Source organism: Dermacentor variabilis, chromosome 7 (assembly GCF_050947875.1).
Source record: "Dermacentor variabilis isolate Ectoservices chromosome 7, ASM5094787v1, whole genome shotgun sequence".
In the NCBI taxonomy this organism is placed as follows: Eukaryota; Metazoa; Arthropoda; class Arachnida; order Ixodida; family Ixodidae; genus Dermacentor; species Dermacentor variabilis.
Window position 1 is genome coordinate 167,417,081 of NC_134574.1, and position 12,643 is coordinate 167,429,723.

General features: G+C 45.2%; 1 protein-coding gene across 1 annotated transcript; it reads right to left on the reverse strand.

Annotated features, from left to right (window-relative positions):
* Positions 1 to 7,143: 7,143 nt before the first annotated feature.
* LOC142588930 (uncharacterized) lies at positions 7,144 to 11,165 on the reverse strand (the record flags this gene model as incomplete). Its single annotated transcript, XM_075700740.1, has 3 exons — positions 7,144 to 7,170; positions 10,641 to 10,790; positions 11,067 to 11,165. Coding segments are annotated over 3 exons (276 nt in total), but the record flags the coding sequence as incomplete, so codon positions are not given.
* Positions 11,166 to 12,643: the final 1,478 nt, after the last annotated feature.

A 12,643-nucleotide genomic window follows, 5' to 3' on the forward strand; every position in this document is an offset into this window, starting at 1 on the left:
ACGTGATCCCCAGTTCTAAAGAGATAAAATACTTTTCTTGTTTTAAAGTGTTTGGCAAGATATACCACAAGCTTTTATTACATGAACTTAGTTGAAATAACATTAATCTTAAGCTCTTAAAAAACGTTTGAGTGCTTTTTGAGTAATTGCTCACAATTACTTGCTGCTAAGGGCCATAACTTTGTTCTCAATCAGGTGCACCTAAGTGTACAGCATGGTCCCTGCTAGCTACTCTTCTCTTTATATACATTCAGACCAATTTCTTCTTGCATAAACTTGTGCGCTGATGACGCTATAACTTTTCTGAGAAATAAACAATATTGCTTAGTTGAACTATCTACAAACCGATTTTATTACTATTTCTAACTGGTGTCATCATCATCATCATGTGCCCATTTTTATGTCCACTGTATGATGATGGGCTCTCCGAGCGGTCTGCAATTGTCCCTGTCTAGCGCTAGCTAATTCAAACCTGTCGCTCGCCAAATTCCTAATTTCATCACCCCAGCTGAATCTCTGCCGTCCTCGACTACACTTCCCTTGGCGCCCATTCTGTAACTCTATTGGTCCACCGGTTATCCTCCCTACGCATTACATCACCTGCTCAGATCCATTTTTCCCTCTTTATGCATAGAAAAAAAATACACCCATTCACTTAAATTTAGGTGCGTGTTAAAGAACCCCAGGTGGTCTATACTTCCGGTGTTCTTCAATACGGCGCGTCTCATAATCAGATCGTCGTTATGGCATGTAAAACTCCAGAATTTATTATTTATTTCTCTTAATGTCAAGTGGAATATTGGCTATCCCCGTTTGTTCTCTGACCCACATCGCTTTCTTAATGTCCCATAACGTTACGCTTAACATCTTTTGTTCTATCACTCTTGGCGTGGTCCTTAGCTTGTTCTCGAGCTTTTTTGTTAATCGACAGGTTTCTGCACCATATGTTAGCACCACTAGAATGCACCAACTGTACCCTTTTCTTTCCAACTACCGTGGTAAGCTCCACGCAAAGATTATAGTAACGCTTACCGTATTGTGCTCCAACCCCTTTTTATTCTTATATAAATTTCCTTCTCATGTTCAGGATCGCCTGTGAGTAATTGAGTTTGATATACGTACTCTTGTATAGACTCTAGAAGGTCAGTGACGACCATGAATTCTTGATTCCTTGCAAGGCTACTGAACATTACCTTTGCCTACTGAATATTAATCGTCAACTAGGGGTGTGCGAATATTCCAAACTTTCAAACGAATAAAATAGTGACCTATTCGCTTCAGCCTTCGAATCGAATAGTAACTTGCTCAAACTTTCTGCTTGGCTAGTTGGTACTCGATAACTGGTGTGAAAAAAAGGGGGTTTCCTCATGCCGCTGCATGCGGCTTTTACCCATACGTCCACTCTCCTTCTTTATTCAGTGAAAAGAGAGAAACAAAGATAATTATTATAAATTACAAAAAAAAATGACTCGCAAGAATCACGAAAGGAAGACGAGAACGAAAAGGGCGTCACTCGCAACCAACTTTATTGACAGAAAAGCAGCATGCGTATAGCAGTATATATCCGTTCCGAACAAGCGCAAACCACGTCGTTTCAAACGCGCATCAAATTACACCGGATAACGGAATTCCCAGAAACTCTCTAATCTAGTAGAGATTGAAAAAAAATTATATTTACCGCCACACGGACAACCACAGGCGTGTCACTGATACACATGTCCCTGCTGTTTAATGTAATATACTTCCATTATCTCACGGGCGACGGCAATTCGTATACTCTTACCGAGAATGCAAACCCCGCAAGGCCTCGGCTCACGCATGCAGGAATCGCAATGCACAGACAAATGGGCTGGAAGTTTTTTATCGCAAGTTCATGTTCCCTATAACTCTATCGCCCTACCACAGCTAATTCCTGCACCACGACAACCGAGCAGGCGACGTGCGGCTTACCATGCCTCTTCCCGAATGAGGAGGACCTCGGAGCTTTGGGTATGCGTGGGCACAGGCCAGCCATGTTGCGTGGCGCCGAGGAAACCTATAGATACCTTGTATCTGTTAGCGACGCTCTTAAGGTTATGCGCAACCTTGTGCACGTAAGGTACAATCAATGGTATTTTGTCCATCGCCTGCCTGTTTATCTTTTCCTCGTTCCCTTCACTTTTCGAAGTGCAAGGTCCTGAATATATTGCTGCGCGTGTTCGAAAAAAAGGTTCTGTGCTCACCGCTCCACTGTTCTTGCTCGAATTTTGCAGAAAGATCGCATTTTGGCGTCTACTTCGTTTATTGTAACACTTAGCACAGTTAATTGCATAGTTGTTTAAGAAAAAGGTGCAAATTTACCTGCACTTATGAAAATGCAAGCTGCTGTCCCCACAGCGCAAGTATAACCTTGTGTCGCCGCCTGCCTTCAGCTGCAGAAAGCAGCGTTGCAGGGAGGGCGGCCGCGAGTTGCCCGCTCCTGGAAAAGGTTTATATATATATATATATATATATATATATATATATATATATACATATGCAGATGTCGTCCGCATACAGTGTAATTTTGACGCCAGAGGGCAGGTTTCTTCTCAGATGGATGAGAACTAAATTAAACAATACCGGGCTTAACACAGCTCCTTGTGGCACTCCCTTCTCGACGGCATAAAGCGCCGTGGGGCCATGCGGGGTACACATAAAAAGTTGGCGTCCTTGAAGATTGTCTTCAATCCATGCATAAAGCCGTCCTCCAAAACCAAGGGTTTCCAAAGCGTCAAGTATTGCTTTGTGATAGACCGAATCATATGCTGCCTTAAAGTCTAAAAATAACGCAGTAGGTATGTTTCCATATATCGACCTACCTAAATCCAAGGGGTCAGAAATTGTCCCCCGACAAAAGCGTTGCCATGGCTTTCACGCGGAGGTGTATGGAAAAATACCCACTAGTGTTGGATGGTCGTGCCCTTCCATACGTCAAGACGCAAAGGTTTCTTGGAGTGACGATCGATAAGAACCTCACATGGTCGCCCCAAGGAAAAAAATTGAGTGAGAAGATTTCCTCGGCGTCGCACGTATTCCGATTTTTAGCCAGATCACAGTGGGGCAGCAACTGTGGATCAATGGTGCTCCTCCATAAGGCCTACGTTGACGGAACACTACGATATTACCTCCCGATCCTGCACAAAATGTCTCCCACAAGCAAGAGAAAACTCGAGGTAGCACGAAACAACTGGCTTCGCGTGTGTCTTGGCCTTCCGAAGGGGTCGTCCCGCTCAGGAACTGTAGCAAAAGCTGGATGCCTGCCTCTGGAAGTGCTATCTTCGCAGGAGACACTTCAGATACACCTCCGCCACGTCATTCTTACGAAGACTCACTTTTTAAAGGATATATCCAGAACCCGTGCTACATCTAGCTTTGGGCAGGCCGTCGGAAGCATATCTATTTCGATTCCTGCTCAGGCGTCACAAATTACGCTGCGAAACATTTCACCGTGGACACTGTCCTCACTGGAAATCGTGCCATATATACCTTGAATCAGTGCGAAAAAGAAAATGCCTCAAGCAGCTACTTATCAGATAGCTTTGGAATATATGCACAAAGAATACGCAGCTGCAACGCATATTTTCACAGATGGCTCTACAACTCCACATCGTTCATCATGCGGACTTTTTGTTCCCTCTACAAGGCAACGATTCTCGTTTAGTCTTGAGCGAGCGACATCATCTACTTCAGCGGAGCTATATGGCTTTAAGGAGGCCCTTGTTTATGTACTACGACAGCAGCCGCCAAAGACATGGGTGATTTTCAGACTCAAAAGCAGCCCTACAAAGTATGTGGAACAGGCACAAGCGTTACAATAATCAACCAGCAGCATTTGACATTGCTTATCTTCACCACAGGGCTAAGATTGCTGGGCATTGCATAAAGTTCCAGTGGATACCTGGCCATGCCGGCATTTCGCGAAATGAAAGAGCGGACGAAGCTGCCAGAAATAGACTCCAGTACCGCAAGTTCAAAAGAACATTTTTTACAAAAGCTGACGCTTCAAACATGGCAAAAAATATGCCTATCAAGAAAAAGACCGCATCTTGAATCCGCCGCTTCACCAAGATAACTTCCTGCGTTACATTGACCCAGACATGAGGCCGAAAATTCCACGACCACTTCCTCGACACTTAAAGACATTGTACCATCGCCTTCGACTGAACGTGGCATACACGAACAATTATCTGTACCGCATAGGACTTACCCCTAACCCATACTGTGATAACTGTCGCAACTTAGAGACAATTGAGCACATATTACTAGAATGCCCCGCGTACCGCGACGAGAGACAATTTTTTGAGCAACAAATGGACATGATTTGCCACGAACCGTTAACGTTACCGAGTATCTTAGGTCCAATGCCCGGCCCTTCAAAACAGCGACGGGTTTTGGATTTATTGTTCAAATACCTGACAGAAATTGGTCTAATAGGAAAGCTTTAAAAATTGCACACTTCCTATACAAAAGCCTAAATTTACCCGCCATGTCACCTGTAAATATTAGTATCAGGTCCACTCGGACATTTCATATTTATTTTTATCCTCTTTTTCTCCCACTCTCTTCTGGAATCTTTTAATCCCATTCCCCATCCCTATACAGAGTACGACGTACGTTGGCATTGCAGAGTATATTTCTGACATAGGCTGGTCCACTAGCCTTTGCGATGAATGGACGGGCGCGGTCTCGCCGTTAAGGTAAATACGTCCGGTTGAAGCGTACGTCTCGTCCTACTTTGTTTGACGCGGTTCGAAGCTAGTAGAGGATTTAAAAATGAAAATTAGTGAGACCCGACGTCTACGACACCGACAAGCAGTTTGGACGAAGTTTGAATTTCATGCGGGCAAGCGAGCCCGTGCTTGAGCACACGATAGTTGGGTGTCTCCGCAACTACGTCATTCATATTGAAATTTTAAACGGAAATTTTGGCTTACTTCAACTTGTTTAGTAAACTGCTTTAATGAAGTTAAAGAGTAACTGGAAGCGCACTGATGCCGACACCCTACTTGGTTGATGTCAGCTACCGGCCAACAGCAGCACTGTATGCAGCACTGTAGGCTGTTGCTGCACTGTAGGCAGTGCAGCAACAGCAGCACTGCACACTGACGTCAAAGGGAGAGTGTTTGAGAGAGTGTTTTGGCAAAAAAAGGACTACGTTCCCCTTGTGAACCTTACGGGCCGCGGACGAGTGCAACATTTGGCTGAGCTGTTAATAGCAGTGTGTGCTATCAGCAGAATGTGTTTTTTCACCGAGGCGGAGGGCTGGTTCAGGGTCCCTTTAACATATTGGGCTTCCCAGCACAGGCATCGTTAAAGGAAAAGCAAATAGCATGAGAATAAGAGAAAAAAATAAGAGTAAGTGCTGTACCCGCTCCCACGTATACGTATACACATATACATCGATGTTTCATCGTGTGCGCGTACTTCGCCATATAACCGCACTGGTCGTGTGGCGCCGTACATTACTGCCTCCTTCTCTAGATTTTACTGCCTGAAATGTCGCGCTTTTCGAGGGCTCACATTTGGCCAAAAAGATCCTCGAGCAATTTCCTCTGTCACGAAGGCAAGAAATACTCGACCATATTTTATTCATTTCGCTCAGATGTCGCCAGTTTTTTTGTGTCTTTCTTTGTTTCCATAGCAAGCTCAGTGCTGGTGACCCGAACGACGACGATTTTAAATCTCGGAGTGGTTCCAAGAAATACCTCTTTTTTTCTCTCTTCAGCGTGGACGTCCGAGGTAGAAGGCGGCGCGGAAATGGTTTTGAGGTTTGCCCTACGTGGAAGGTTTGTAGTCGGCAGCTTGTTCCAATGTTTTATTCCTGACCTATGCATCTGTGCTCATGCTTTCTTTGTTTTTATTCACTCGAAGGGATTGAAAATGGGGAGGGGAAAACCTGGCGCGAACTTGATATTGCTTTCGAAATTGTCGGTCTTACAGCAAACAAGAATCAATGCCCCTTCTTCGAAGTGCAATAGCCTCTTAAATTCGCAGAGAGTTTTTGTGGTCAAGATTTACATATCTTATTGCAGAAATACATGGTAGGTGTCTCAATGTGTGTATATACTGCCTGTGTGTCCATTCAAACGTAAATAGCGGCAGTCACATTTGAAATGTAAACATTGAAATATTAAGTTAACAAAATATGAGGGCAGGCTTTAGCTTTTCATCCCGACTGCAAACCCAATGTGTGAAGGGAAAGAACAGAGAGGAAAACACAGGCACGGACAAGAACTCGAAGAACATCTTGTGCAATTCGGGTGTAAGGTTATTAGGTTTCCCCCTACCCCCCCCCCTCCAAGAACGGTAGGTTTACGAGGCAACTGAATTGCAAGTCAAGCCTAGGGATATCTTAGCAATATAACTTAGAATGTCGTCAATATGCAGTCGTAATCTCAATTTTCTCGTTTCCTTTTCTTCGTTTCCCTTTAAGTTTAAAGGTGTGGTGTAGGGAAAAAAACACAGCCTAGTCTTCTCCACAACAAACTATGAAAGCAAAGCTCTAAGAGGGGCCGTCTATGAGAGAGCCTAGCCCTAGCACTATATAAGGGAAGGGCGTGTGGGAAGTAGGCCCTCACTACGTTATAGGCAAGCGGTAATTTCTAACCAACAAGCCCCTGTAAGGTATGGAGCAGAGTATGGAGCGGGTGGCGAGGGCCGATAGTGACGAGGATGCCACTAAAAGCTACCACGAACGAAATAATGCCGTGAAAAGTCTGGAAAACATAGAGGACCCACTTTCGAAGAGCAAATGCGCGCATAGGTCTCGAAGATAAGGAGAGGCGGCGTCAGAATAGGTTGGCTTGCGGAGGCTAGCTGCGTGACGTCAGGCTCCTTCCTGTTTTTTGCTTCCTTTTTCCTTGCGAGCAACACCCCCTTCCCCAATAGAACTTTGCGAATTCTGATAGCACGTGACAGTCACGAAGCCTCTTTCACAGCGAAGCTGTTAGCCTCTAGATGGTCAAGATCTTTCACAGCGCCTCCTCAAAAAAAGAAAGAAAAAGCCTTCAGCGATTGAAGGGAGAAGAGCATACATTCTTTGGTATCATGGACACAACATACAGCACAGCATTCGTTCCAATAGAGATAGAATTTATTTGAAGCAAGGCATAGAGGTCGGCCTTAACTAGCGAGCTCTAGCCTGCTACTCTGCACAAAGGGAGGCGGAACGGGCACGTAAAGGCTGGATTAGTGTCGATGATTACACAGAAGATGCACAACGATGAACGCATGGTCAGCGTTATCATAGTTATCAAAAAAGTCCTAAAAAATCCTTTAAAAGCGTTATCCACCTTCCAGACCATGACTTCAGTCACGAATCTCATTGGAATTTAACAACAAGCACGAAACAAGCATACAAACCACGTCATTAATGATATGGCGTTCTCGATAACTATGCGAACAACGTAGCGCTCCCCGCATACGTTTCGTTTTAAAGATTACTGCCTCGCAAGCTGCCGTGGTTGCGACGTGGGGAGGGACTTAAATAGCCTTTCATATATAAAATAACCAGCCTAGCAACTGGTTTCACTGTTGTTGCAGCACTGCTGTGAATGGGGAAGCACAGTTCGGACTCCCGAGGAGCAGCGTGAATGCGAGTAGAGGCAGAGGGAAAATGAGATGGCAATAGGACCAGCGGCGGCATGCTGCCAAAATTGCCGTTACTCCCATTACTACAATTGCTCTAAATTAGCGTTACTACCATTACTCTGAACCAATAAAGCACTGCGTACCCCCCTCAGCAGTGACGGTGATGGTTTTCAACAGCTTCGATGGACATCCATTTTCGCAGAGCCACGGTGGTGAGTCAATCTTTTTACAGCGAAGCTGTATATAACTACCCTCCGGTGGTGGCCGATGTCCGTCCGTCTACGCGTCGCATCTAAACGAAAAAATTTTCGTCTCCACACACGCACCCACACAGAATAAAGCATACAAGACCAGAGAGCAGGGGGAGACCGCGTTGCTCAGCTCTGCACCGGTAGACGAACTTAAAGCAATCCAGCAGGCCGATGTTGCCGCCAGAGCCCAAGGGCTCGAGGCCGTCATCTAGGTAGAGAGGCCCATGTTTCAAATCTGCTGTCCTACAATAAAGTTTATTCCTTCTCCTCATCTAGTTTCTCGCCAATGCTGTGTAGTTATAAATCTAATGTAAATATCCCGGGAAAAATAAACTGAAATTGCCTTCCACGACGACTCTATCATTACACCGAGGTTCATTAATTTAATATATTTAACAGTGAAGTTGTAAACGTTACAGAATTCCCGTCTGCTGTCGATACATGGCCGTGTACAGAGAGAGTATGGTTACGGAAAACGGCTGTATCTATTGTTTTATTAAAATTATGGGATTTTACGTGCCAAAACCACTTTCTGATTATGAGGCACGCCGTAGTGGAGGACTCCGGAAATTTCGACCACCTGGGGTTCGTTAACGTGCACCTAAATCTAAGTACACGGGTGTTTTCGCATTTCGCCCCCATCGAAATGCGGCCGCCGTGGCCGCGATTCGATCCCGCGACCTCGTACTCAACAGCCTAACACCATAGCCAATCTATTGTTTTATCAAAATTATCTCGAAACAAATTGTATGACAATTAGCCTTTAAGCAAATTCTAACAGTACGCCGAGTTTCATATACTTTTCTTAATTACGTAGTTCCCAGTGAAGTGGTAAATATTGTGGAATTCCCGTCTGGCCATGCGGCGGTACTTGCACACGTAACTACTTAATAAAAGAATAAGAATAAATCACTCCACAGTCAAAAGATGTATTCGTTGTCTGTGCCCTTCAATAATAATAATAATAATATTAATAATAATAATAATAATATACATGGATGCGTTTGATTGAGGAGAACTACAGCTTCGCTGCTCGTCCTTCTTCGGAGTGGAGGGGCTGAGAAATTTATTGTCTTTCGCGTGTCGCGTTACGTCTGCAGCTCTTATACACTGTTTCGGCTTGCTGTGTGACCACTCATAAGGCTTGCCTACAAAAGCCATTATCATTCCATCACTGAAACAACGTCATAGCAAGTATAGCATAAAAACAAAATGCCCAAGAATGAGCAACATAAAATTAAGTGTAGCTCGCGCCGAAGTCGTCGTCGTCGAGTAAGCTATCGCTGTTTTGTTGCCGCCTTTCGTGTGCAGTGACTAGCACTTCTGGCGCTATACGAATGTTGCCAGCTTTATTTTTCAATCTAGCTGCCGAGCCACACAGTTAAAGGAAACCTTACTTTATTCTTCGACGCAGCGAGGGAACGCCAAGACAAATAATGCGAAAACGCAAGGCGGGCAGGCGTTCAATTTTAACCGAAACCTGTAGGGCGCAGCAGCTCTGTCGACGGCGGTGCTAATGAAGATTAATGAATTTCGCGACTTCATTCGATGGGGCCACGTAGTGGTCACGTGGAATGCCCGAGCCCTTCCGGCAGCGGTTTTCTAATATCTTACCGTCGTGGCCACACAAATGCACACATAGTGTGTGTGTGTATGTATATATATATATATATATATATATATATATATATATATATATATATATATATAGAGAGAGAGAGAGAGAGAGAGAGAGAGAGCGAGAGAGAGAGAGAGAGATACTTTTCTGATGTTCTCTCTCGCCACGCCTTTGTCGCCTGCGCGCACCTTCCCTTCCCGCGCCCTATACCCTAATGATGTTTCCAAGAAGCTCGGCGAGGCTATAGGATGAAGGCGACCGTTTATTTGTTTCCGTTTCCTGTTGCCTCGCGTTTATACCGTTCGGGGCCTGAAAAATAGTTCCTAAGCCGATTCATGAGCTGGTAAGTTTTACGCGGAGTATCGCTGAGGCTTTGCAGGGAAGAGGGAGGACCCGGCTAAGTTGCCGTGTATTTACAGTTCCTTGCAAACTAATGGTCTTCCTGAATGCGCCTACGTTGCGAAGGAGCTTTTTTCCAGCAGGAGAACAAAAATAAACGAGCAAAAAAGCAAACGACCGAAGAAGCATAAGAGAGGCGCAAGGTCAGGAAATAAAGCATTAATTCAAGACGCAGCAGGGAGGTTAGTCCAGGGCTGCGGGAAGGGCGCGTTCATTTTTCAAGCTGATAAAGGCTTTTGGGGTCAAGTGTGTTTCGAGCTGACCGTACTGCGTACATATTTGCGTGCTCGGAACTATCGCCCAGTTGTGTAGGAGTTCTGTGTTTTTCCCGTATCTCATTAGTTAATTCACAACGCGCCTAAGTATCCTGGGCTCTGGAAATCTGTCAGCTTAACCTGGAGGTAAGGTGTGTGGTTGTAAACAAGTATCCTAGTGCACAAAAAAAGTGTGCTGTTTTTAGTTGGACAGAAAGAGATGGTTCATTTAACAACTAGCTGCATCTTCTTTCATATGCGCCTCTCTGGTTTGTACTCGTTATCGCTGCAAGGAACTTTTGAAGCTTTTCTATTGAGCAAGGGACTGGAACAAACCTGAATATACAGCGAAGAAAATAAGTTAATTACAATTTAATAATTAATTTATGATAGCTCGTTTGAACGGTTGGTTTGGTTGGTTGGTTTGGTTGGGTTGGGTTGGGTTGGTTGGTGGGTTGGTGGGTGGGTTGGTTGGTTGGTTGGTTGGTTGCTTGGTTGCTTGGTTGCTTGGTTGGTTGGTTGGTTGGTTGGCTGGTTGGTTGGTTGGTGGGTGGGTGGGTGGGTGGGTGGGTTGGTTGGTTGGTTGGTTGGTTGGTTGGTTGGTTGGTTGGTTGGTTGGTTGGTTGGTTGGTTGGTTGGTTGGTTGGTTGGTTGGTTGGTTGGGTTGGGTTGGGTTGGGTTGGTTGGGTTGGTGGGTTGGTTGGGTTGGTGGGTTGGTGGGTTGGTTGGTTGGTTGGTTGGTTGGTTGGTTGGTAAGTTGGTTGGTTGGTAAGTTGGTTGGCTGGGTTGGTTGGTAAGTTGGTTGGTTGGGTTGGTTGGGTTGGGTTGGTTGGGTTGGTTGGGTTGGTTGGGTTGGTTGGGTTGGTTGGGTTGGTTGGGTGGGTTGGTTGGTTGGGTTGGGTTGGGTTGGTTGGGTTGGTTGGGTTGGGTTGGTTGGTTGGGTTGGGTTGGTTGGGTTGTTGGGTTGGTTGGGTTGTTGGGTTGGTTGGGTTGTTGGGTTGGTTGGGTTGTTGGGTTGGTTGGGTTGTTGGGTTGGTTGGGTTGGTTGGGTTGTTGGGTTGGGTTTTTGGTTTGGGTTTTTGGTTTGGTTGGTTGGTTGGTTGATTGACGTAACGATTAGACGTAATTTCTTATCCTTGAACAGCCGTAGCAGATTTCCCTTGTAGCACGGAGAGAAGTCGGCCCGAGCGTGTGCGCTCCAACCTGCTACTCTGCACTGCGGAGGGGGAGAAGGGGACCGAAACAGGGGCGGAGGATAACAGTATTGGTGTCGTGATGCTGGTCCTTCACACAGTAGGTACAAATTGTACCATGGCTCGTACCCTCATTGTAGTGTATACCTTAAGTGGGGTGAAGCACTGAGAGTGAAGCCCGATGAAAAAAGGTGGTGTCAATGTTTGCCAGAGAAGATGCCAAAGTATGTTACTCCCATCTGCATAATATATGTTGGACAGACGCAAATGATGTGCGTTAGCCCCTCTGATACTAAATAGTGGCCTCAATCAGCGCTCTTCGCACGTCCGGGGAAGTGTGCATAGGGCCTAGTGAACGCCACGCCATCATTCGCGTCAAACCTGAGTCCTAGCTTTTGATTTTTGGTGCCAAACGAAATTTTGTTTCGACGACGAATTTATAGACGTACCTGTGTTGACGGTCTCATTGAAACCAAAAATCGGATTGAAACCTCCGTGTCTTATAAGCGAACTAGGAGTTGGGCGCAATTGTGCATGTTCTGCTACCTTGTTATTTGCTCTCGACACGCACTTGCAATCGCCATCTGCTTTTCCTACACCTAGAATGACAGGAGCAGAGTCCCTTGCCGGAACGTCACATTTCACGGCTCCCCTATTGGACAGTCGGGGCGGCGCGAATCACCGATGACACGTTACTGTAATAGACGTGTGCCTGTGAGCTATCCATTCACGGCACCTAAGAATGCACAGTTTTCCTCAAAATAATAAACAGACACGTACAACCGATCGGGCAATGAGATTAATGTTCCAAAAGCAACGAAGGAGCTACGATAGACGCCGTTGTGGAGAGCTCCGAATTGCTTCTGGCCAGTTTGAGCTCTTTACCATGCAACAGCATTTAACTGCAGGATATCGTCTCAGTAAGGAGTTAATATTTAGAAGATGGCAGTTCTATGTGTAAGAAAGCCGCTGCAAAGCAATATGTAGCTGAAGGAATAGCTGAAGTCTTGAAGTATGCTGATCTACTTTTTACGAGTTCGTTTTTTTCATTGGCGGTGGTTAGAAGAATGATAATCATAAATCGTGAGAAAATTTCCTACTGAAATATTTAAGGAAGCTTTTTATAGTTTATTTCATTGCCACGCAGGTCGCAGTTTTATTTTCTATTAAGGTTACATGTAACACGTACTTGGTTAAAACACGTTGGGGGCTAGTTGGTTGGAATCCATGACAGAGTGTACAAGCGCGACTGAACGAAGACGTAGAAAGAAACAGATACTCAGAGACAGCGCTTCACTTTCAACGATAGTCTAATTT